Source organism: Psammomys obesus, unplaced genomic scaffold (genome assembly GCF_907164565.1).
Source record: "Psammomys obesus unplaced genomic scaffold, mPsaObe1.curated_primary_1811, whole genome shotgun sequence".
Classification (NCBI taxonomy): domain Eukaryota; kingdom Metazoa; phylum Chordata; class Mammalia; order Rodentia; family Muridae; genus Psammomys; species Psammomys obesus.
In genome coordinates, this window is record NW_026590552.1 from 267142 (window position 1) to 293659 (window position 26518).

The following is a 26518-nucleotide window of genomic DNA, read 5'->3' on the forward strand; positions in this document are numbered from 1 at the left end:
AGGGTGCTGTTTCCTTGGCAGACTGCCTCTTTGTCCTTCCCCTCTGACCTTCCCCTCTGCTAGGGCAAGCTTATGGAGGTACTCTCAGGGGAGTGCCAGCAGGGGTTGGGGCTTCTCAGTCAGATCCTGAGCCCTGAGCTGGTGTTTCTCTGCCAGGGGTCGGGGGTGGGGCACAGGTGATAGAACTTGCTGCTAGATCTTATTGCGCTGGACCCAGGAGAATCTCAGGACGTGTAGAATGACCACAATCCCAGATCCCGAGCTGTAGTTTGTTTGCTAGGAGCAGCTGGCAGCACTGGAGTTCCGACACTGTGAAGCTGCTGTGCGCCTCTTTATCCTTCTGCTTTGCTGTGGCAGGGTGATGGCAGCGTTTGGGGGAGTGCCCGAAAGGATTGGGTTTTCTCAGCCCTGATATCGGGTTGGGGTACAGACAATGTGGTCTGTGGCAGATTCTGCTGGCCGCCTCCTGCCTCCTCCGAAGAGGGAGTAGGGATTTTGAGCTGGGTGTGCAGCTGCTATCTGCCCGTGGCGGGAGCTCAGTTGTGATGGCGGCAGGTACCCGCCTTGGTCGGAGAGACCTTCCAGGGAAAGACTAGGTGACATGTGAGCAGTCTGGCAACTTTCCTTCCCCGTGGGTTTTTTTTGCGACTGGGTCTCTCAGCCTTAGGCCCCCTTGTGCCCACCAATTAGCCTGGGAAATTGATCGTGACAAGCATGCTTGCGGCACCAGCCTGGAGACCCAAAGGCCGTGTTGCAGGGTTCTCTTCTGGGTTCTGGCTGGGCAGCTGAGAGTGGACTGGACCGATTCCCACGCCGTGGGAGCCTCCCCTCCCCTGGGAAACAGGATTGATCGATTGCTGTTTTTTTAGGGCCCAGAGTTCAGTCTCCTGGTTGCTGCATGGAGTGTGTTGTTCCGCTTCTCAGACACGGTGTTCTCCCGGTGCCACCATCTTGGCCCCCCTATTCTTAGCTTTTGCCTTTTCATGGCGTCTTTGATTTCTTGGATTTTTTGTGTTTGGGCTTTTTTGATTTTACTTTTTCTTTTAGAGAAGTATCAATTTCTGCAAGTGTATCTTCAGCACTAGAGATTCTCTCTTCCATCTCTTGTATTCTTTTGGTGAGGCTTACTTTTGTGGTTTCTGATCTTTTCTCTAAGTTCTCCAGCTCCAGGGTTTTTTTTTGTTTGTTTGTTTGTGTTTTTTTTTTATTAGTATTATTGATTCTAATCCTATTTTTATGACTTGTACCATTTCCTTCATCTGTTTGAATGTGACCCACACAATCATTGACTGGGAGGCCCTGAGGAGTCATTATGGCAGCTCGCAGATATGGGACCCATGAAGGAATTCACCACAGATCTGGGACTTGGCAGGCAGGTACAGCTGGCTACCACAGCTGAGGAACTAGGAGCGCTGCCTTTGCTGTCTCGGTTCCCAGGCAATGAGTCTGCTCAGCGTCACTGGCACTGTTAGTTGGCACCTCCTCTGAGGAGGGAGGCCCAAAAAAGGGAAGTGCCCTCTCCTTTCCCAGAGAAGTCCGAGGCTGACCTGAATCTAAATGATCTCTGTTCCTGTGATGTCTCCTCCCTTTTGACGAAGCCACAACCTCGATTTTCTGACTTCAGTTGCCCCTCCACTCACCAATTTAGGAGTTTCAAATGCTCTGCCTTTCAGAAGCTGTGCACAATGGTTGCTGCCATCTTGGATGTCCCGGGAGTTATTCTTATTCAAACCACCACACTAAATATAATTATGGTGTATTTATATATATAGAATTCATGCATGTAACATGATTTACCTATTAAACATAAGCAAAAGACCATATTTCTCCTAGTGAATGTTCCCCATACTCTTCTTAATAAAAAAATACTTTTTTTTTTTTAGAAAGAAATGATACCTTTTATAATGAAACTTAGTTTATTATCAATTGGCTGAATATTTCAACATATGAGATCTGGGACTTGGCAGGCAGGTACAGCTGTCTTTTATGTAAAAAAAATACTATTGCCTTTATTAAATGGATTTTAGTTTAGTAAAAATCCATCACTACCATAATGTTTACAAGATACAACCAGTGATACCATATAAGGAAAAAGAGTAGAAAGATATTGGGGCTTGTTTATAAAGTTATATAATGATGAGCAATTACAAAGTAAGAAAACTTCTTGTTTTCATTCTTTTTAATCCATCCAAGCACAGCTTATTATATATTAGAAGGGAGATATAATAACATAATCTTATAAGCTCATGAAAACCACAGGTTTGAGTAAGAAGTAAAAATGCAGGAGTACAGAGGAATCCTTAGTTCTTTGTTACTCCAGTGCTGTCTACTAGCAAAGGTTTACAACATGCCTTGTGAAAAAGGAAAGGTCTATCAAAAATAGACATAGACTAAAAGGGAAAAAACATACAAGTGTGACATTCTCAGAATATATAAGTAATATACTTTAAAAGAAAGATAAAAATAAATATATTCATTACTATGATGGTTTCAATGAGAAAATCTTCTCTGGCTCATATTTGAACATGTAATCCTCAGTTGATAGTGCTGTTTGTGTAGGTTTACGGGGCATGACTTTGTTGAAGGAAGTACATTGTTTAAAATGGAGTTTGAGAGTTTAAAGCCCTGGGCTTCTCTTCCATTTTTCTTTCTTTGCTTCATGCTTCTATTTGAAAATGTGAGCTGGGACACAGAGTTAACAAAATGTAACTAAAAAGAAAAATAAAATAAAATAAAAAAAAAGAAAATGTGAGCTCTGAGCCTCCTGTCTGTTGCCATGCCTACTGCCTGCTGCACCCTTTAATATTTCACCAACATGATAGACTGTTATGCTTTTGCAACTGTAAACCAAAAAAATCATTTTATTTCAGAAGTGTCTTTTGATTGTGGTGTTTTTACCATATCACCATAAAAGTAATCCTACTGATGCTGGTATCAGTGGTAGGGTATTTCTGTAAACAGCTTGATTATGTTTTTTGAGGAATATGAAAGATTTGAACATTTGTATTAGAAAAATAAGATGAATTTTGTGAGCAGGGCTTCTAGTAGGTTCCTGGATAATTCATGTTGTAATATATAGCAAAGACTCTGGCTACATTATGCCCTTGGCCTAAGAATTTGTTTGAGGCTAAATTAAAAACAAATAGACTAAATCCTTAGAGAATCCATAGAGAAACTTTGATACCATATAATATTGAATCTGTGATAGGGTTGTTATTGAAATGCCTATACATGTATCAGTAAAGAAAGAACAAGTGAGGTAGAAAGAAACCCAAAATATAGAGTATATACAGGAAAATAACACTAGGAAACAATGTTACATTTAAGAAACAAGGTGTTGGCTATAAATATTAAGGAGATTAGTATAGTTAAGGAAGGCCCATTTTACACTGTGACAATGTGAATTGTGCCTATAACAATGGAAGCCTTACATTAGAGTCTAAGAGAGAAGGAAGCCCTGAGAAATCATTTTGTGAAACTTTGAAAATGAAACCTGGGTTATACAAATAATTATTGGCAACACTGTTTCTCTTTCATATCAACATGGAAATACTAAAACCCAGTTACTAACTAAGCTGTTGGATATGTGATCCTGGGTAACATTTTAATTTTTCCATTTTCTCATGTGTGACACTTAACATTATCCAAAAAGGTTTCTGTGACAAAATAAAATGTTCCAACAAAAGTTTTGGGAATTGGGCCAAGATCATAATATATACTCAATAAATGATATTTTGGATTGTATGATAGAGCACATATATTAGAACAAATGGATATGTGCAAATATGTATACCTAGTCCATTAAGGAAAGCATAGGCAAGAAAATAAATATATTCTAAAGTTAAATGTAGTAAAACATGTATACTGTTAATAATTCAATGCATCTTGAAAAGGATTGAGTATGCATTCCTTATTGATGAGTATAAAACTGTTACAAAAATGTTAAAGGATATGCAAAGTCAGAAATCTATTTAATAATCAAGCATTTTAGTGAGTAAAAGAGACTGTTTTCTAAGTTTACAAATTATGTTTTTTATGTTTCCCTCAGTAATCAAGTAAACAATATGTATGCTGTATGAACACTAAATATAACTGCAAAATAAATTTGAAACTAACAGTAATATTCACTGTTTATTTGTAAAAATATGTAAACATATATGTTATTATTCAAACACACATATATATGTTTATATACCTGTGTTTATGTATATGTATATATGTGTTTATATGTGTTTATGTATATGTGTATGTACATTTGTCCTAGGCTAACACTTTGGACTGGTTATTCTTTCTGGATGCCATCCAAGGAGGACATTAATTATCTCCCTTTCAGTAGCCATAATTCTCCAGTTATAATTCTCCATCTAAAGTATTAACATGCTAAATTTTCACTGTCAGTATTGGCAAGTCATATGTTTTAATTGTGCTGTTCAGGTAACCATATTGGCGATATTTAGGGATTTGTTTTCCCTGTCTTGACTAAAGAACAATATTTAGCCACAGGAATCCTTGTCCTATAAATCTTGCAGTCTTTCCATCCCCTCTTTCATAATTTTTGCTGATGCTTAGGTATAGATTTTGTGTTGCTGATATATTATTTGGCTTTGGCATGCCCCTAGACTCTTAGTTTTTTGTCATTTGTCTAATTAATAAGTAGAAATTAAGATTCTAGAGTATAAATTTGGGTACTTGACTAGAAATTATAAACTATTTCTGTAATTGATAAATGTCTAATAATGTCAATTGTATTATTTCTTTGGATATTGTCACTGGATATCAAGTCAGGATATGTTATTTGATGACCAAGAGAATAAAAATAATTGTAGTTAAGAATTGTAACTTTGTTTTAAAAATCATTGTTTTATTGTCATTTTTAGCTACAGAAAATGTAGTTTCCTTTATAATCGAAATACTTTTTCATCCAAAGATGAGCTTTAACCCGTTTTCTTCTCAGTTAAATGGTTATGTCAGAAGTTTAAAGGGATTTTTATTGCCTACCTGATGTTTCTTATAGCTGCAATTATGCAGAAATAAGTTAACATTCAATTGCCTGTAAAATCAATCAGACAGCCAGGAATTTTATTGCTTACGAATATTTTAAAGAGATATGCTAGGAGTAAAAGATTCCCACACCCCACACTTGGGACCAAAACAAAACCTGCATTCACATGACACAACAGAAGTTTCAAAGAAACCAGTAACTTCCACTTCACATTTTAGAAATTTTTATGTTACTGTCTCTTTTCTAAAGAAAATCTAAATAATATTGACCTCTGTCTATAAATAGTCTGTTATCATAAGGAAATCATATTATATCTAATACTAGATGATGAAAAAGGACAAATGTCTAATAATATACTGCTCATCCTCTATTTTTACTGCTAAAGTATGATTTTTAGTTTAAAATGTTATAACAATGATAGATCTATATATTAAAATAGTGATATATTACTCTTACAGACTTGTAAAGCTAATGAATATTGTGATTTGTATTTGAATAATACCATCTTCTGAGCTACAGAATGTTATATAAAATGGTATAGAACTAGAAAATGGATATCAGCAAGTTTACATGTTTAACTCCCTTCTTGAGACTTGAATAACACTTTCAATAATTTTACCTGTTTTTTTTTTTTTTGACCATAATCTAAGTAGTGTTTAAAATAGGAGCTGATAATAATGGCTGACCGATCTCCATTCAGTCTTTCACTTACTAATAAGAGCTGCTTCTTCAAAAGTTCTAGAGAGAAAAGTGAGAGATGAAAATGATCTAAAAGTAAAAAATGTGCCACATGACAGGCATTAAATGCTGGTTGACAAGAAAGAAAGGCTTGTAATTTAAAACAAATATCAATGTAGAGGAGACAGTTTAGTTTGAAAGACAATGGTAACTTCAGACAGTTTACAGTTAAACGTTGATCCAATATTATGGCTCAGTATCCAAGTGGGTTCTCTAGTAAGGGGAACAGGGACTATTTCTGACATGAACTCAATTGTGAGCTCTTTGACACCCCCCCTCCAAGGGAGGAGCAGCCTTCCTAGACCACAGAAGAGGACATTGTAGCCAGTCCTGAAGACACCTGATAAGCTAGGGTCAGATGGAAGGGGAGGAGGTCCTCCCCTGAGGAGATGAGGGAGGGAGGATGGGATTGGGAGGGAATGAGGAGGAAGGCTATGGCTGGGATAAAAAGTAAATAACCTGTGATTAACATAAAAAATTAAAAATTAAAAAAAAGAAGATTTAGCTTGTAAAAATAAGTTACTGTAAGATAAGAGACAAACAAAAATGAAAAAAAAATTAATTTTGGAAAGAAAAGGATATATTTAAGACTAGACAAAGTTAGTTTAAAGAGGAAAGCTGTAAGAATAAAAAACATATTCTGCATCTATGAGAAAAAATGCAGAAGGTTTAGGTTTATAAAGCTAAGGTTTGAGAAAGGGATGGAGAGTGGAACAGACAAATAACATCACTGTGTGTTTAGAAATGGATCACCGTCATTGTGTACATCCATTATAACTGAGAAGTGCTGGTCAAACCTTCACAGCAAAAGGGCTCCTATTCAAATTCTGCTCTACTCTATTTCAGTAAAATAGTGTATAATGAGAATAGTCAGTTTCTAAGCATAACACAATTTTCTGTAAAATATTTCCTTAAATCAGAACTGTGTGCAAATGCATACCTAAGGAATCAAAAGAAAAAGAATATTTGTTGTGTTATGTTTAATTATTGTCTTCAAGAGTTTTTTTTTTTATTATAGCCTAAAACAACAAAGAACCAAGTCTGTGGAATCCTATCTTAGTGATATGCAGAAGTTCTCTGTTTGGTATTCATTCTTCTTCAATATGTCACCATGTCCTGGTGGCTGAGGGATGAATATCATGTATAATTTTCCCTCTAACTTATCCAGTTTACTTTAGCGTGTCTTAATTTGCCTGTTAACTGTTGGTCATTTCCCCTAAAATATGGTAATCACATGAGCTTCCTACTTCAGGGATTGGGTATAAAAAACAAATGAGGAACCCTTGTTCAAAATGTTGTAATTGATAGGCAGCAACAGTAAAACAATAAGCAAAGTGTGGATTCTCCAAGAATTGGCTACAATGTGACCACCAGGTTGCTTACAAAAGTTGGCATGTCCAAGTATCATTTTTACGTGTTTTATTGCTTTGACAATATAAATTGATTTCAAAAGTATGAAAAATTAAAAAGGAAATCAGGAACTATGCAGGCAAATGGTGGAACCTAGAAAAGATCATCCTGAGTGAGGTATCGCAGAAGCAGAAAGACCACATGGTATATAAACACTAATAAGTGGATATTAAACCTATATTATAAAATAAACATAGTAAAATCTGCACACCTAAAGGGGCTAATCAATTAGGAAGACCTGGTATAAAATGACCAATCCACACTCAGAAAGGCAAATGGGACGGACCTCCGAAGAGGGAGAAAACAGATAACAGGACAGGAGCCGATCACAGAGGACCTCTGAAAGACTCTATCCAGCAGGGTGGCAAGGCAGATACAGAGACTGATAACCAAACTTTGGGCAGAGTGCAAGGAATCTTATGAAAGAAGGGGGATATTTTCCTAATTAATATTTAATGTGGGAGGGCACAGCCCACTCAGAGTGGTGCCACCACAGAGGTTCTGGGTTGTATAACAGAGCACACTTGCATGTATATCTTTTCAGGGATGATCATTTGGAATTGCATAGCCAAATTTTATATTCCTCCTTGGGGAGGACTATTTCTCATGCTCGCAATATTTCTTAGTTGCATGTAATTCTTTGTTTAGGATTGTAGCCTTGTGAGATTTCCCCAATCCATGTTAGCATGTCTTTTGTTGTTGTCTTAGTTCAGGTCATGTCTAGCCAGTCATATTGGTGAGAACTTATTATGTATAAGTGCTCCTGACATTTCTAGGAGACCCAATCCAACAAAAAACTCCTGGTTCCTCTCTCTCTTATGGTCTGCATCCACTCTTCCAAGTGATCTCTGCACTAGCCCCAACACCTAGCTCAGCTCCACTGTGTTTACTGTCTGTTACACCCATCAGAACAGCTAAGAACAAAAACTTAAGTGATACAACATGCTGGAGAGGATGTGAAGAAAGGGGAACCCTCCATCCATTGCTGGTGGGAATGTAAACTTATACAACCGCTTTGGAAATCAATCTTTCTCAATCAATCTGTCACTTCCTCAGGCAAGTAGGAATAGTACAACCTCAAGATCCAGCTATGCCACTCCTAGGCATATATCCAAAATATGTGCAAGTATACAACAAGGACATTTGCTCAACAATGATCAAAGCAGTTTTATTCGTAATAACCAGAATCTGGAAACAACCCAGATGCCCCTCAACTGAGGAATGGATACAGGAAATGTGGTACATTTACACAATGGAATACTACTCAGCTATGAAAAACAAGGAAATTTGGAGGCAAATGATGGGATCTAGGAAATATCATCCTGAGTGAGGTATCCCAGAAGCAGAAAGAGATACATGGCATATACTCACTTATAATTGGATATTAGACATATAGTATAAACATAATAAAATCTGTACACCTAAAGAAGCTAATCAAGAAGGAGGACCCTGGGTAAGATGTGCAATATTCATTCAAAATGGCAAAAGGGATAGACATAGGAAGAGAGAAATCACAGAGAATAGGACAGGAGCCTAACAAAAATAGCCTCTGAAAGACTCTACCCAGTCTCAAAGTAGATGCTGGGAATCATAGCCAAACTTTGGTCAGAGTGTAAGGAATCCTATGAATGAAGAGAAAGATAGCCCAAATACCTATAGGGAACAGGAGCTCCACAAGGAGAGCAACAGAACCCAAAAATCTGGGCACAGGGGGTCTTTTCTGAGACTGATGCCCCCACCAAGGTCCATTCATGGAGATAACCTAGAACACCTGCACAAATGTAGCCCATGGCAGCTCAGTGTTCAAATGGGTTCCCTAGTAATGAGAATAGGGACTGTCTCTGACATGAACTCAGTGGCTGGCTATTTTATCACCTCCCCCTGAGGGTGGAGCAGCCTTACCAGACCACAGTGGTAGACAATGCAGCCAATCTTGATGAGACCTGATAGACTAGGTTCAGATGGAAGGGGAGGATGACTTCCCCTATCAGTGGACTGGGGGAGGGGCATGAGAGGAGAATAGGAAGGGAGGATGAGATTGGGAGGGGTCTAAGTAGGGGGCTACAGCTGGGATACAAAGTGAATAAACTGTAATTAATAAAAATAAATTAATTATAAAACAAGAAAATCATGAAACTTGAAGGCAATGGATGAAACTAGAAAAGATCATTCTGAATGAAGTAACATAGAACCAGATAGACACATATGGTATATACTCAATTAAAAGTGGATATTAGATGTGTAATATAGGATAAACACTAAAAGCTATAGTCCTAAAGATGGTAAACAGAAAGGAGGATCCTAAGGAAGATGCTTAATCCTCATTCAGAAGGGCAAACAGGATAGACATCGGAAGTAGGAGAATGCAAGGAACAGTACAAGAGCCTGCCACAGAGGGCCTCTGAAAGTCTCTACTGATCAGGGTATCCAAGCAGATGTTGAAACTCATAGCCAAGTTTGGGCAGAGTGAAAGGAATCTTACAGAAGAGAGGAATAGAAATACCTGGAGGGGACAGTAACTCTACAAGAAGCTGGGTACAGCTGGGATACAAAGTTAATAAACTGTAACTAATATTAAAAACTTAAAAATTTAATTAAAAAAACATACATTGAGGATGATGGCTCCCTCAATGGAATGTTTACCGTACAATCTTGAGAGAGTGAGTGTGATGGCCAGAACCCATGTAAAACAGTGCTCTATGATTATGTAACCTAGGGTGGAAGAGACTGAGACTAACCAATTCCTAGGGCTTGCTCGCCACCCAGTCTAGCTGAACTGGTAAGCTCCTGGTTCACTGAAACACCCTATCTCCAAAGAGAAGGCTAAGAGTGATTGATGAATACACTTGATATTGACATCTGACTTGTACATGCATATATGAGTACATGTATCCATATGTGTGTGCATACAGACACACCAAATGTAAAACCCATAGAACACAATTTTCCAAAACCAAGCATAGAGTCCTTCTAACTCTGTCTGACTACAAATGGCTCTTTGGGTTCCAGTGTCAGTAGGACAAGAGGAGAAGTTCCTCTATTCACCCAAACATTTCTAACATTTACCGTAATTTTCATATTGTTTGTAAAATATCTCATTCTCTCACCCCCCCCCAAAAAAAAACAAAAACAAACAAACAAAAAAAAAAAACATTTTGCTTCAACAATTCAAAGTGACAATTTGTGGAAATTCACAGATTTTTATTTTTTATTATTATGAAAGTGGTAAAGTTCTCCTGTCAGCATATGAACACTGGGAAAGACATCACTAATTCCTTATTACCTCTTTCTAATGACTGTGACCTTGTCCCCAGTTAATGAACTAAAATACAGTCAAGGCCAAATGGGAAGACTCAAGAAAAAAAGTATCCTGCATATCAGAGATGGGACTGCACTGTGGTGGATTGTATAACCCCTCTTGCAATTTTAAGCAACAAAATCATAATCATGATATGTATTATGTAGTCAAAATTGATAAAAGAGCATATTTCCATATGAAATTATTTCTAGTGCTATAAAATAATTAGAAAGCTGTGATAGAGAACCATCTCTCTTAACCTCCTCCATTTGACTGGCAGCAGAAGAAATTAAATAGACAATGGGAGGCTCAAATTTTTGTTGAGTACCTATTGAGAACTTCAAAGAACTTCAAATTTCAAAGATGTGCTTTGAAATTCAGAATTGTTCAGGTTTTAGATTTGATTTGTGAGTGTTTTGAATATTTTTGCATCAATGTTCATAAGGAAGATTGGTCTGAAAAAAAATCTAAACTGAAGTTTTATTATATACACATATGACCTGGTACAGACCCATGCAGGCCCTGTGCATGCTGCCTCAGTGTCTGTGAACTTACAGTAGATTTGATCATGTTGTTGTATTGCTAACCTGGTGTCCTCCATCTCCTAGAGCTCTTACTCTTTTTCCACCTTATTTTCTATGAGGTTTCCTCAGCTCTTAGGAGAGAGAGTTGATAGTGACAACCCATTTCTAGATGAAGTTCCAAGGTTTTTCACTCTCTCTCTAATGCCTGGCGATTGGTCTCTGTATTTGTTCCCATCTGCTGCAGGAGGAAATTTTTCTGATGGTGTCTTTTTTCTTATTTTTAATTTTAGTTATGTATTTATTTATTACAATTTATTCACTTTCTCTCCCCACTGAAAGCCCCTCCCTTGTCTCTTCCCAGTCCAACCCACCCACCGTCTTCCCCTATGCCCTTTCCCTAGTCCCTGGATAGGGGAAGACCTCCTTCCCTTCTATCTGACCCTACTTTATCAGGTTTCATCAAACCTGGCTGCATCATCTTCCTCTGCAGCCTCGCAAGCCTGTGAGTCTTTTTTTTATTTTTTTTATTAATTACACTTTATTCATTTTGTGTCACCCCATAAGCCCCTCCCTCCTCCCCTACCATTCCCACCCTCCCTCCCCTTTCTGCATGCATGCCCCTCCCCAAGTCCACTGATAGGGGAGGTCCTCCTCTCCTTCCTTCTGATCTTAGTCTATCAGTTCTCATCAAATGTGGCTGCATTGTCCTCTACTGTGGCCTGGTAAGGCTGCTCCCCCCTCAGGGGGAGGTGATCAAAGAGCAGGCCAATCAGATTTGTCAGAGGCAGTCCCTCTTCCCATTACTATGGAACCCACTTGGACACTGAATTGCCATGGGCTACATCTGTGCAGGGGTTCTAGGTTATCTCCATGAATAGTCCTTGGTTGGAGTAGAGTCTCTGGGAAGTTCCCTGTGTTCAAATTTTCTTGTTCTGTTGCTCTCCTTGTGGAGTTCCTGTCCTCTCCAGCTCTTACTATTTCCCACTTCTTACATAAGATTCCATTCACTCTGCCCAACAGTTGGCCATCAGGCTCAGCATCTGCTTTGATAGTCTGCAGGGCAGAGGCTTTCAGAGGCCCTCTGTGGTAGGTTCCTAGTTTGTTTCCTGTTTTCTTCTTCTGGCCTTCAGAAGCCCTCTGTAGAAGGTTCCTAGGTTGTTTCCTGTTTTCTTCTTCTTCTGGTGTCCATCCTCTTTGCCTTTCTGGATGGGGATTGAGCATTTTATTCAGGGTCCTCTCTCTTGCTTAGTTTCTTTAGATGCACAGATTTTAGTGGGTTTGTCCTATGTTGTATGTCTATATGAGTGAGTATATACTGTGTGTGTCTTTTTGCTTCTGGGACACCTCACTCAGGATGATCCTTTCCAGGTCCCACCATTTACCTGAAAATTTCATGATTTCCTTATTTTTCATTGAGTCTTAAGGAGAATGTGATTAATCAACTAAAACCTAAATCACTCATTTACTTTTACAAATATTTTGAACTTGATTTTCTATCTGTACTGTTTCATAATCATTTTAGAGTTTTCATTTATTGAAATTTATTTACCTATAACTTTTATTTTTTACTTCAATACTTAGAATTAGTAATTAATTCATATAAGATAAAATATTATTCTCAAGTAAGATATTCGAGATTTTACATCTTTAATACTCATGGCTGCTTGGCAATCATCTTCTCCTTCAATGAGTTTACAGTTTCTTGAGATATATAATCAAATCTTTTATCTAATATTGAAGCAAAACTGCACAAAATAGTGTTTTTTTCTTTTTATTCTTTCTTTAAGAATTTAATACATATATATTTTGAATTTTATTATATTAACTCCAAAATTACTCTTCAACTATGCCCATATCATTACCCCCAAATATCTTCTTCTGAACTTCACATCTTCTTTTTCTAGCTCACCGAGGCTAATCAGTGCTTTCCTTATGTTAGTGGGCATACTGTCATCAATGAGATCACAGGCAACCTAACAGTAGTCACTTCCTAAATAAAACTCACTTTTTCTGCTATAGCAGCCTTTCATTTCCAAAGCTCCTCAGCTAAGGGTGAGACTTTGTTAGGTTCTACCAATGGTGCTGGAATTTTTGCTAACTGGACTTCTATAATCTTGTTTGGGAATTACAACCTTTGTGAATTCATAAGAACAATGGCTCTTTTACTGTCATAAGATGTTATTTTGCCATATTCCTCCCTAATCGCCAGCTCTTAAATATATATTTATATGATATATATATATATATATATATATATATATATATATATATATATATATATATATTCTCCCTCTCTCCTGAAAGATTCCCACAGCTGGGTGGGAGGGAAGTGTTATAGTTGACCCATCTAAGACTCAGTACTACTTTTTAAAGAGGAAAGTGGATGGAATATATGGGGTTTAAGGAGTATATGAGGGAACATTTACTTTACAGTATTTTTTACCGTTTCAGAGAAATGCACATATAGAATAAGTAATAAAACTGTTTTAAGCTCATCAGTTTTTAAGTCATTAAAATAAGATGTGTTAATAAATTCCCATGAAAAACATCAAAAATTTCATAAAACTCTTCCATTTCTTCTATCTTACTATGTTCTTATAACTGATCTATACGGAGAAATTTTAAATTTGTAACTCTCTACCATGTACTATTTTTGGTCTTTTGCCAAACAGTTGCATGTTCTATACAACATTATTTCCTTTTATTTTTTATTTTCTTCTTTCTTTCTTTCTTTCTTTCTTTCTTTCTTTTTCTTTCTTCTTTTCCTTTACCTTCTTTTTGGTTATTACTCAGCAATGAAAAATAAGGAAATCATGTAATTTTCAGGTAAATGGTGGGAACTGGAAAGGATCATCCTGAGTGAGTTGTCCCAGAAGCAGAAAGACACACACAGTATATACTCACTCATAAAGACATGTAATATATGATAAACCTACTAAAATCTGCACATCTAAAGAAACTAATCAAGAGAGAGGACCCCGAATAAAATGCTCAATCCCCATCCAGAAAAGCAAAGAGGATGGACACCAGAAGAAGAAGAAAACAGGAAACAAGTTAGGAACCTGACACAGAGGGCCTCTGAAAGCCTCTGCCCTGCAGACTATCAAAGCAGATGCTGAGCCTGATGACCAACTGTCCAGCAGAGTGCATGGAATCTTACGAAAGAAGAGGGAAATAGTAAGATCTGCAGAGGACATGAACTTCACAAGGACAACAACAGAACCAGAAAATTTGAACACAGGGCTCTTTCCAGAGACTCATACTCTAACCAAGTACCATGCATGGAGATAACCTAGAACCCCTGCACAGATGTAGCCCATGGCAGTTCAGTGTCTAAGTGGGTTCCATAGTAATGGGAAGAGGGACTGCCTCTGACATAATCTGATTGGCGTGGTGCTCTTTGATCACCTCCCCGTGAGGGGGTGGGGGCAGCCTTACCAGGCCATTGAAGATGACAATGCAGCCATTCCTGATGAGATCTGATAGACTAAGATCAGAAGGTAGGAGAGGAAGACCTCTCCTATCAGTGGACTTGGGGAGGGGCACGTGTGAAGAAGGGGGAGGGAAGGTGGGATTGGAAGGGAGGAGGGAGGGGTTTATGGGGGATACAAAGTGAATAAAGTGTAATTAATAAAAGTTAAAAAAATCTGTATTTGTGCATGGTAAATAACAACAGATGAAAACTAAGATCCATTTTACTGGAGACAGGAAAGTCTACTGGGTTCCACTAAACCTTGTCCTATTCTTATCTAATCACATCAGTGAGAGAGCCAGCATGGTTTCACATTATATATGGCATGGGTTTGGAAGTGGACAGTAAAGCCCTGACCTGTGATTCATTTTTTTTTTTTTTTGCCTTCACTACTTAATAGATTTACTGATTAGCTGATATAAAGGGATTTTAAACTTCTCTATACCTGGCACTGTGACATAAGATAGTCATAGGGGCAGGAAAAGACCCAGCCCTGATTTTACAGAGTCCCCAGTTTAGCAAGCAAATGGCACATCCAAATCAATAGTGTGATGTGCTAAAAAAAAAAAAAAAGAACATGCGTGTGTGTTTGTGTGTGTGTGTGTGTGTGTGTGTATTATAGTGCACCTTTGTTTATTACATGCCAACCTTGCATTTCGTCCTCATATTTTCTTTGATATTTAATTTCTCGCCTTGCTCACTCCTATGGCTAAAGGCCCAAGAGTTTAAACATTTCATTTCCACCTTGCTTCTTCTACTGTGGGAGTCTTAGGATAACAAACATACCTGTGCTATGGAGTGTGACTTTTATATGTGTTTGGCTATCAAAATTTAGGTGATTGGGCTGTAAATCTTTTAGGTAGTAAACTACCTTCCCAGCATAGGTATTTGTTTTACATGTGCTTTCTTTCAATTTTCATATATATATATATATATATATATATATATATATATATATATATTAGTTACTATTTATTCACTTTGTATCCCAGCTGTAGTCCCCTCCCTCATTCCCTAGCAATCCCACCCTCCCTCGCTCATCTCCTCCCTGCCCCTAAGTCTACTGATGGGGGTGGTCCTCCCCTTCCATCTGATCCTAGATTATCAGGTCTCTTCAGGACTGGCTGTAATGTCCTCCTCTGTGGCCTAGAAAGGCAGCTCCTCCCTCGCGGGGGGGGGGGGTGAGGTCAAAGAGCCAGCTGTTGAGTTCATGTCAGAGACAGTCCCTGTTCCCAAAATTTGGGAACCCACTTGGATACTGAGCTGACATGGGCTACATCCAGGCACAGTCCTTGGTTGGAGAAACAGTCTCAGAAAGACCCCTGTGCCCAGATATATTTGGTCCTTGTGGAGCTCCTGTCCTCTCCAGGTTGTACTAATTCCCCCTTCTTTCCTAGGATTCCCTGAACTCTGTCCAAGGTTTGTTTATGACTCTCAGCCTCTGCTTTGATACACTGTTAGGAAGAATCTTTCAGGGGCTTTCTTGGGTAGGCTCCTGTCCTGTTACTTGTTATCAATTTTCATGGTTTTTAAGTTTCATTTCTAGATAATAATGCAACTCCATACAGATGGAAGGGACTAGGACCCTTAATATATATGTATTCTCTTTACTACGTTCATTTTCTTGCTTAGAATATTTTTATTTCATCAATGAAATTTAATTGGCATTTTTTTCCTGTATTTTGATGATCGCTTAGATTTCTTTAACACTAGCTAACACGTTTACCCATGTGAGCTTTAGGCTGTCTATAGCTAATGTGCCCATTGTTTCAGTTTCATTATCATCAAGGACAGTAAAAATTTTTATGAGCAGCTCAACACAGCTGGGTGATCTCTGATTTTCAGTAATACAGTGCATTTTCAATTTCTGAACAATTAAACCAAACAAGGGAAAAAGTGATTGACCTTCATATTTCCTTACTGAAACAGAAGAAATACTTTCTAGGAAACCAAAGGAAATTATTGATGGGATTGATATCTCATTGATATTAACTGTTTTCTCTGTTTATGTAAACCATAGCCCAGATGGGACATTTTCTGTGGGAAGTCACTTAGCAGTTTTACATGGCTATAGGCATTGCCCTTAATTTTAATTTTTAACTATTTCTGAATTTAACACAGCTGTATGAATTCTATAGCTAATTGTTTACAATGAACCTGAAATATGTTTATTAATTCACTAGGATAAAAATTATAGTGCCATTAATATAATTAATAGTAATAATAATAGTAATAATAATAATAATAATAATAATAAATATTTAAGGTTAGGAAAATAAGAAAAAAAAAGAGGTTTTCAACTGTCTTATGTGTCGTCCAATCAGCTTACATATTTGTAAGAGTATTCTTTTGACGTAGGTGATAATAGGTTATTTCCTCTGTTAAGCCAAATTAAAGTATAAAGGCAGGTTTATTTGGAGCAGATCTCAGGCAGATACATTGTTCCATGTCTACCTCATGCAGAGGTAGACAAAGGGGAGCAGACTAAGAAAGAGAGCAAAAGTGCAAGAGAGACTGAGAGACACAGAAAGAGACAAGAGAGATTGAAAGAGAGAGAGGAGTGAGAGAGAAAGAACCTAAATGTCTGGGTTTTTATAGTGAAGAGACACTGGGGGAGAGGAAGCCCAGCCCCTGGGCTGGAAAGTTCAGGATAGAGGGCCTGGTATGCCAGCCATGCCCTGAAATAGAGATTGAGGGATACTGAGAGAGCCTGGAGTTCAGGTCCACTTTGGTATGTAAAATAGACACCTCAGCTCTTTTTCTAGGTCTGAAGCCCTAAACTTCTTGCTCCTACTGTTCAAGGTACACAGTCCAGTCAAATGAAATATCACAGTCAAACTCCCTGACAAGAGTTCCTTTCTACACAATTATATTGCAGCCTTCACTGTTTATCTCATCCACTTGATGGGGAAAGTATCTGAAAGATTTGCAGTCACCTTAGTAGAGAAAAGGGCAAATATTTGGTGTTTCAAACCTAGAACTTTTAAAAAATGTTATGGAGTTAACTAGGACATCACTAAAGAGTATCTATACTCCATTTTAATTTTTGTTTTCCACAGGAATATAAAAGTCACTGAAGTATTTTGATCAATCAATATCATAATTTATACATTTAGGAATTATGCCAAAAATTCAGTATTTCCAGTACAGAGAAGAATTTTTCAATTATGCATATTCATCTTTAAGAGTAAGCAAATGCAATACTGATTGAGCATTGACTCTAACATAAATAGCAGTATTTTATTTCAAAATAAATTGAACACATCAATCTATCATGGGCCCATACCATCCAGCAAAGAATTCTATGTTTATTAGAAAAACCCCATTCCTGGTATTCAGGAATATATGTAAAACTGTGCTAAAACAAACTGTTTTGTTAATGGTTGATCATTGGAGCTATGGTATGTAATTAAAAAATAAATCATGAGAGATGTATTTTATATGTGTTAAATGAAACAGAGTAGGCTAAAAACCCTTGGTCCAGTATTTCCTGCAAGTTGAAATCCTGGATTGAGAGAACTTCTGTTACCAAGGGTTGTTCCAAAGTAAGATTTTTGTTACACACACTGTGTTAAACGGATATTGCTAACCTTACATATGAGGGTAAATATTGATCTAGTATTGACCATATGACACAGAACCAACAATGATATCTGTAACTGATCTCACTAGGCTGTCTGGCCCTATAGCCCACCGGTGTCTGTGTGTGAATGTATGTGCATGCATGTGAATAATGAGTCCAATATTTGTACAATGCAACAAAATAATGAAAGGCAGTGTTGCAAAGAAAGTTTTTTTAATGTTTTGATATTAAACTTTTATTCAGACAAACAAATAAACAAAAAATACTAAAATCTCTAAGTTTTAAGACATTTTCTTCCTTTTGTTTTGGGAATTTTTTAATTAAATTTTTATTTTTTATATTAATTACAGTTTATTTGCTTTGTATCCCAGCTGTAGCCCCCTCAGTCATTCCATCCTAATCCCATCCTCCTTCCCTCATCTCCTCCCTGCTCCTCTCTAAGTCCACTGCTAGGGGAGGTACTCCTCCCTTTCCATCTGACCCTAGCTTATCAGGTATCTTCAGGAATGGCTGCATTGTCTTCCTCTGTGGGCTGATAAGGCTGCTCCTCCCTTAGGGGGAGGGGCAGGAGGTCAAAGAAAGTTTTAAAGAAGAATTGTTTGCATGTCAGAAATAATCCTTGTTTCTCTTGTTAGAGAACCCACTTGGATACTGAGCTACCATGGGCTACATCCGAGCAGAGGTTCTAGGTTATATCCATACATAGTCCTTGGTTGGAGAAACAGTCATAAAAGACCCCATGTGCCCTGACATATTTGGTCCTTGTGGAGCTCCTATCCTCTCCAGGTCATACAACTATCCCTTCTTTCATATAATTCCCTGCACCCTGCCAAAGATTTGGTTCTGAGTGTCAGCATCTCCTTTGATGACATGAAATCAATGGCTGGCTCTTTGACTCCCCCTACCCTCTGAGGGAGGAGCAGTCCTGGTAGCTCACAGAGGAGGACATTGCAGCCAGTCATGAAGATACCTGATAAGCTAGGGTCAGATAGAAAGGGAGGAGGACCTCCCCTATCAGTGGATTTGGAAAGGGGCAGGGAGGAGATGAAGGAGGGAGGGTGGGATTAAGATGGAATGAGGGAGGGGGCTAGAGCTGGGATTCAAAGTAATAACCTGAGATTAATATAAAAAATAATAATTATAAAAAAAGAATTGTTTTCATATTATGTAGCACATACCATTTAGATTTGTTTTTCTGCTTTTTAAGGTATGTTTGAAAATATCCTATCTCCTAATAATAAATGATCTGGTCATACTTTGATCGCATTCTTCCTACATAGAAGGGGACAAAATGTATAACTTAATACTTAAGAATAACTAGAATATTTAGTATTAGCAAATGTAGATTATAATTTTCACAGAATATACTGTTTTAATGATGAATATGTTTATTTTCAAAATTAATTTTCAGTCATGAGCTTTTATCCTCTGTCAAAGATGAATATTGCATATTTTATGTTGAGCTTGATAAATTCAATACACCATTTCTTTAAAAGTTATGTTCTATAAAATATTATTGGACTTGGTTTTCTTTTGAAATATATTTTCTTATATTTATATTTCTTGTTTCAAATATATTTTCATTCCAATTCTTAGTGATTTCACACAATGAATTTATTGTTCTTGGCTTTCTTTTATAAAAATAATTTATTTTATTCTTCGAAAAGTTTATACAAAATTATTTTGATCATATTCACAACCCACTTGTTTCTCTAACTTATTTAGTAATATCCATGTCATGCCACTACCCACACCAACTTTCTACCCAATGATTTTCTTCTTACCCATTTAGTCCAAAGGAGTTTCTTAAGTGTTTTATCATACTGTTACATAAAAGGGAACTATATGAGAATCTGAGTGATAATCAGTTCAATTATCTTTCTAGCACAAACAAAGCATTAAATTTTTAGTTTGAAAGCATTTATATTGGAGAACACTTTTTATATTTGTTGTTATTATTTTTAAAATTTATTCTCTTTGTGTCCAGGCTTTAGCTTCTCCTTCATCTCCTCCCAGTCTCACCCTCCTCTCCTTTTCTCCCCATATGCCCCTCCCCTAGCTTCGAGTACACTTTCAAATAATATGTTTAAAATATTGTTTTCTTAAAAATAAATTCAACATATCTTTTTTTGCACTTTCATTTGCAAAAAGAAAAACAAGGACTAAGTTTCTTCATTTCCTGACATCATTTCTTAGAATTTTGTTTTTATCCTCACATAGTCTTTCTAAATCACCTAATTGTTATTTCTGTTGATCTGTAGGATTCTTGTTATTGCTGTGTAGATTAGGCAAAGTTAGGAAATAACATTTTAAAACAACAGATGGGCATTGTTTTCAGACCAAAACAAATAAGGATTATGGCTTAGGAGTTCCAACTAACTCCATTTAGTGTAATAACAGGTCAATTGTTGCAAAGAGTACTGGCATCCAATTGGGGTCTGTGTAATAAGATGTTTAGAAATAGAAACCAGCTTATGCCATGACTGGTTCAAAGCCTGGATTTACATCAAGTATTTCACTGCCTGAGATAATCAAGAAATCCTTGTAATCACTCTTACACTGGCTGTCAAGGAAGCTAGGCTAAGAAACAACCCACTTCAGATCATTTGCCATCATCTTTTAGGTTATACTATCTCATGCAGCTGTATAATTTCAAGAAAGAAAAACAAAGTTAGATTTAGAAGTCTAAATTTTAGCCCAGTGACATAATTTAGAAACCAGCTACATTCCATCCTTTTCAATTATAATAACATTTGAAGTATGCTGGGTTTGGATTCAGTCAGGAAAAAGGGCCACATTTAAACAATGTCTGATAAGATAATTAATTCCTACTGTGCCTGGAACACTTCTGTATGTACTTATCAGAATGCTGACATTGTGACATTAGTTAGAGACCCCTTTGTCTGGAGAAACTCAATGTAGGCTAAAGACTTCCCTACAGAAGCAGAAGGCTCTGCTTATAATTATGATCACTGTTATCTGAACCTTTGTGGGAAGCAACTTGATTGATGTTTTGACTGAAATAAATGGAATTATTTTAATTAGAGTATACACCAAGGTCTCGGTCATCAATCATAGAGAGAATATTTTAATAGAAATAGATTAAAGATTTTATATAATGTTCCACCTTATCTATTCTTTTACTTTTAAAATAAACGTTAAAGGAGTTATTCTATAAGGTTCCCTACATTCTGTCCAAAGTTTGGCTATGAGTCTCAGGATCTGCTTCAATATCCTGATGGGTAGAGTCTTTCAGAGGCCATCTGTGGAAGGCTCCTGTCCTGTTTCCTGTCTTCTACTTCCAATGTCTATCGCGTTTGCCCTTCTGAATAAGGATTAATCCTCTTCGCTAGGGTCTCTTGTTGTTTAGCTTCGGTACAAATTCATTTTTACAGTTTCCATAATACAAATTGTAAAGAAATGAAGGAAGGGGAAACTGTAATAAAAATTGTATTCAAATTAAACCCTTAAACAGATGGCTATCTAAATTTCTCTTTTAGAAAGGAGCCGATTCTGAACAGATTGTATATGTGTATCAGTGGTGGAAGTGGATTATCTGTCTTGAATTGGATTGTGATGACGGTGACCCTATTCTAAGTAAACCAAATCTCTTGAACTATATAATGAGATCAGAAGGAACATTCAGCCCGAGAAGGACAGATTGCAACAACTGAGATGATTTTGCTAATGTTTTATTCTAGCTTCTTCCTTTGGTGTGCATGATACTGTGACTTTTGTTTCTGTGGACACCTCTGATCCTATGTCCTAAGTGCTGTTTTCTTTTTTTTTCTTTTCTTTTCATTATATTTATATAAGTGGAGCTGAATGAGTGCCCCCAAACTGCGCAATCTCTCTTACAAAAAGGTGATTGTGGAAGAGTCTAGATTCTTTACTGACTGTGGAACAGAAATGTAGAAAATATTGTAACAGCAAGTATTTAAGTAATTCATTCTACTTTCTTCTTTTATTTAGGCTGTGAGGAAACAAAAGTTGCTTGAACAGAGTATCCAGTCTGCCCAGGAGATTGAAAAATCCTTGAACTTAATTCAGGACTCCCTTGAATGCACTGACAAGCAGTTGGCAGCTTATATTGCTCACAAGGTGGACGCAGCTCAAATGCCCCAGGAAGCCCAGGCAAGTAGAGCAAACTGGGAATGAATATTCGTTTTAATTTTTTAATATTTTTAATGTTTTTACCCCATAAAGATGCTGTTGGCTTTCATAGTTAGGTATTATTTAATTAATTGTGAAGAGGCTTCCTTTCTTTCTTTCTTTTTTTTTTTTTTTTTTGTTTTACTGTTTGGAAGTGAGAGCTTAAAGAAGTCCATGTTATAATGCCCACATTATTTTCTAAATTATACAGTGCACTGATTACAAATAGGGCCAATGAAACCCAGGAGAACTGACCTTCATTATTCACAAATGTTTCAAAACTGTCCTCCACCTTGAGGAAAACCATAGTACTTATATGGCACGAAAATAAAGCAGTATTCTTAACCATTTGTCACCAACTCATAGTTGTTATAAAGGGAATGAGTTCTAAAATTTATTTCTGATTTCATATTAATATGCTATAAGTAGCTAACAATACAGATGAAATAAATATTCACCTTGTTACTTTTGATCATACTGGTTGTGCACATGTGCACAAACTTGCATATTGCCATGCTGTCAATGCAAATTAAGATGTGTTTCTAATTTCATTTCCTGGAAAATGATAATTAAGGTAGAAATGAATCATATATTAATTGGAGTTATATAAGTAAATTGCATATCCTAGTAGATTTTATATGGTAAATTAAATATTAACATGTAAATGTATGTATAGTCACATGCATATTATTATTTAAAATTTTAAATGAGAAATATGCTAGGAGGTTCAAATAGCTACTTTTAAAATTATATATATATACTCACACACACTCATATATGTGACATACACATACATATATACATACATACTTATATATATATAGCATTTGAAAAGTAGCTATATAACATCCCAGTTAAATTAATATACAAAAAATATTTTAAGAAAAGCATTAGAATCCAAACAAGTTTAAATAAATTTTTCATGTGTTTTGTTCCACTTAACTTTTGAAGATTTCTTGAAACTGCGAGTAATCATATGTAACATCAAAGAATACAAAGCACCTAAAAACATTATTTAATTTGAACTTTTTTTATAATAACTATAAATACATTGTTTTCTGTCACAAAGTTATCAAGCCCTAAAATTAATTGGAAGATTGCATTTCCAAAAGGTCCAGCTAAAGCTCCTGTTGAAGAGAGAGTTGAAGCGTAGAGCTGTTTATGAAATAAGAATTTAAACTGCATATGTCTTTTTCCTTATGATACACCTAACAGTGGGAGTGGGGGTGTCTCTGTCTCTTTTGCTTGCTTTTGGGAACATTTCCCTCCTGCTGCTTTGTCTTGTTTAGCCTTGATATGAGGTATTGTGTCTAGCCCTTTTGCATCTTGTTATGCCTTAGTTAATCTTAAATCCCTGGGAGGCCTCCTCTTTCCTAAAGGAAAATGAGGGAGCAGTGGATGTGAAAGAGAAGGAAGGTGGAAGGACTGGGAGAAGGAGGGAGAGAGAAAACTGGGGTAGGGGTTGTAATACATGAAATAAAAATAAATAAATTTTAATATAAATAAAATTATATTAAAAGAGTTTAAGTACCGTGTTTAGAAACGGGGTCACTTAGAACGTCAGCAAAATTATATTTTCATAGGTTTGTGTTTGTGGTGGGAATGGATTTGAATTTTTTTTTTTATATCAGGCAGAAAAATAAATACGTTTTTTAACTGTAGTTCATAGTTCAGTGCCAATTTAAAGATTATTAGGCTTTGTGTTTCCTGTCAGAAATCACATTCTTGTTCTAGTTCATCAATGAGAAACAGAAAAAAAAATATATGCATACACAGATTTTCTGAGAGATGCTGATCCTGAAGATCTGTGAGTGTCTGCCTCCACCATGTGGTACACAACTAGTTTTACTACTAAATGGAATTTCTAAACACCGTGTTTTTCATTCATTTTTTCCCCTTTTTTTTCAGTTTACATTGAGAACCTTGTGTATAAAGCTTTTCTAAATGCATGGGAATATATGTCATGTGATGAATTACCAACAGTTATATCTTATTGCACATAAAAATGTATGTGGATAATTTTTTCCAATTTTACATTCAGAAATAAGCCCATTTAATTATTACTTCCATTTATCAAATGCCTAGCATGATTAGAAAAGAGTAGCTTGTGCATCTACTTTGTAGTTAAGAATATGTCTCCTATTATTTAGTGACATGTGTTTACAATAAGCAAGTTTTAACTATTTACATGGTAAAACCACTTAAATAAGAGAGCAAAAGTTGTCTTATGATATGTTATTTTGAATACTAATACTTAAACAAATTACCATTTGAAATGTTTCAATTGCCCAGTTCTGTACATACTATATATTGAGTCAAATAAAATAAAACACACACCTTATTTACACATGGAAATGTATGTTAAACCTGAGAAATAGTAAAACCTGAGAAATACTGACTAATATACTATGATTTAAAATGCCAAACCCCTTGTATTACTTTAAAGCAATTATATAAAGAAAATCATCAAATTATATTATCAAAAATCATGGAACACAAATATAATGATTTATTTTTTAACTCTATAGTAATATATGGAAGAACTGAGAATTATGTTTAGATATCAGACCATATAATAAAAATAATACAAATCCACAAACTGCAGCCCAGTACTTTTAAGTCATCAGACAGTTTAGAAACTTAGATGTAATAGAAATAGAGAAGAGATTTGGATAGTTTATTGCTGATGAAAACTTGGTGTTTCACAGTGGTTATTTTTGGTTTTACATATTTCACTTCTCTTTATGAAGATTCCTATTTGTCACTATCTACAGGTTTTAGCCAAAAAAACCTCAGAATGACCATTCACTCATTGTTAGCTATTACACAATTTATTCTTCCATCACTCCTATAAGGAACGAAATAGAAAAATCTGGAAGGTCAGGAGCTCCACAAGGAGACCAACAGAACCAATAAATCTTGGCTCAAGGGTCTTTGTGGAGACTGATACTCCAAACAATGGCTATGCATGGAGATAACCTAGAACTCCTGCTCAGAAATAGCCCATAGGCTGCTCAGTTTCCAAGTTGGGTACCTAGTGAGGAGAGCAGGGACTCTCTCTGGCATGAATTCAGCAGCAGGTTTTCTGATAACCTCACCCTGCAGGGTGCTGCCTTACCAGGCCAGAGAAGGAAGACAATGTAGCCAGTCCTGATGAGACCTGATAGGCTAGGGTCAAATAGAAGGGGAGGGGGACCACTCCTATCAGTGGAGTAGAGGAGATACAAAGTGTATAAATTATAAACAATAATAAATAAAAAAGAAATGAGAGATGACAGTAAAAATAGCTGAGAATAACTATATATAGTTTACAGATGTAGAATGTATCTGTGGCTGTTTCCAACTGAATTTAGCCTTATTATGTTTACTAATTTTAATTCAACATATGTAAATATGCCAACTATCTAGAAGAATCTTTAAATCATTTTATGGGAAACACTATTTAATTAGTTAGGTGTTTACAATTCTTTATGCTATAAATATATTTCAAAATCTTGCATTTCTTCAATTAATTTTAGTCTTTGAAATAATAACATGTATAAACAGCGTACCAGGGGCAAGTGTTAATTTAGTGATGCCAGTATGAATTGACAATGTACATTTTCTAATTGGAAAGAGGAATCTTTTTCTGAGATTATCACCAGTATCAGGGTGTTTTAAAGTTAAAAATTCTAATAGATTTCCTTTTCATATATTTTGTCTTATATATCTACATGAATAGAAGGGAAAACTATTTTAGTAAAAAATAAATGTTGAAGGGAAATGCAGAGATTTGAGTCATTCTTTCCCAGTAAAGTAGAAACAAAGGTAACACTACACAGTCTCCCTGAACATTACTATATACAATAGATGATTTGTTGATTTTAAATGACTTATTTTTATTTTGATATATTGAGTAGCATTAAGGTACAGAAGATACAGATTAGAATCAGATCATTGATCCTTTACAATCATAAGTTTTCTCAGAAAGCATGTGAGGTGCAGTTTTCTATTATATACTTAAAATTTTAGATTTTCAGATATCAGTTACTTTTCTGTTGTCATGATAAAATACCATAACCACAATAACTTTTAAATGAAAAGTGTTTGTTTGTTTTTGTCTTGCGGAAGCAGATTCGATCCATAGTGTTGGGTAAAACATCGCCTCAGAGCTAGGTGGTGGTGGTACACACCGTTAATCTCATCATTTGGGGAGGTGGAGGCAGGAAGGTCTCTATGAGTTCAAGGCCAACCACATCTACAAAGTGAGTCTAGGACAGCCAAGGCTGTATAGAGAAACCCTGTCTCAGAAAAAATAAATAAATAAATAAATAAATAAATAAATAAATAAATAAATAAA

General features: G+C 36.3%; 1 protein-coding gene across 1 annotated transcript in view; it reads left to right on the plus strand.

Moving 5' to 3' along the window:
- Positions 1 to 21852: 21852 nt before the first annotated feature.
- Positions 21853 to 26518, plus strand: part of Dmd (dystrophin) — a 1523318-nt gene continuing 1518652 nt past the window's right edge. Inside the window, exons 1-2 of the mRNA XM_055607916.1 lie at positions 21853 to 21891; positions 22000 to 22161. Of these exons, the coding sequence (XP_055463891.1) occupies positions 21853 to 21891; positions 22000 to 22161 (201 nt within the window). The remainder of the gene's footprint in view (positions 21892 to 21999; positions 22162 to 26518) is intronic.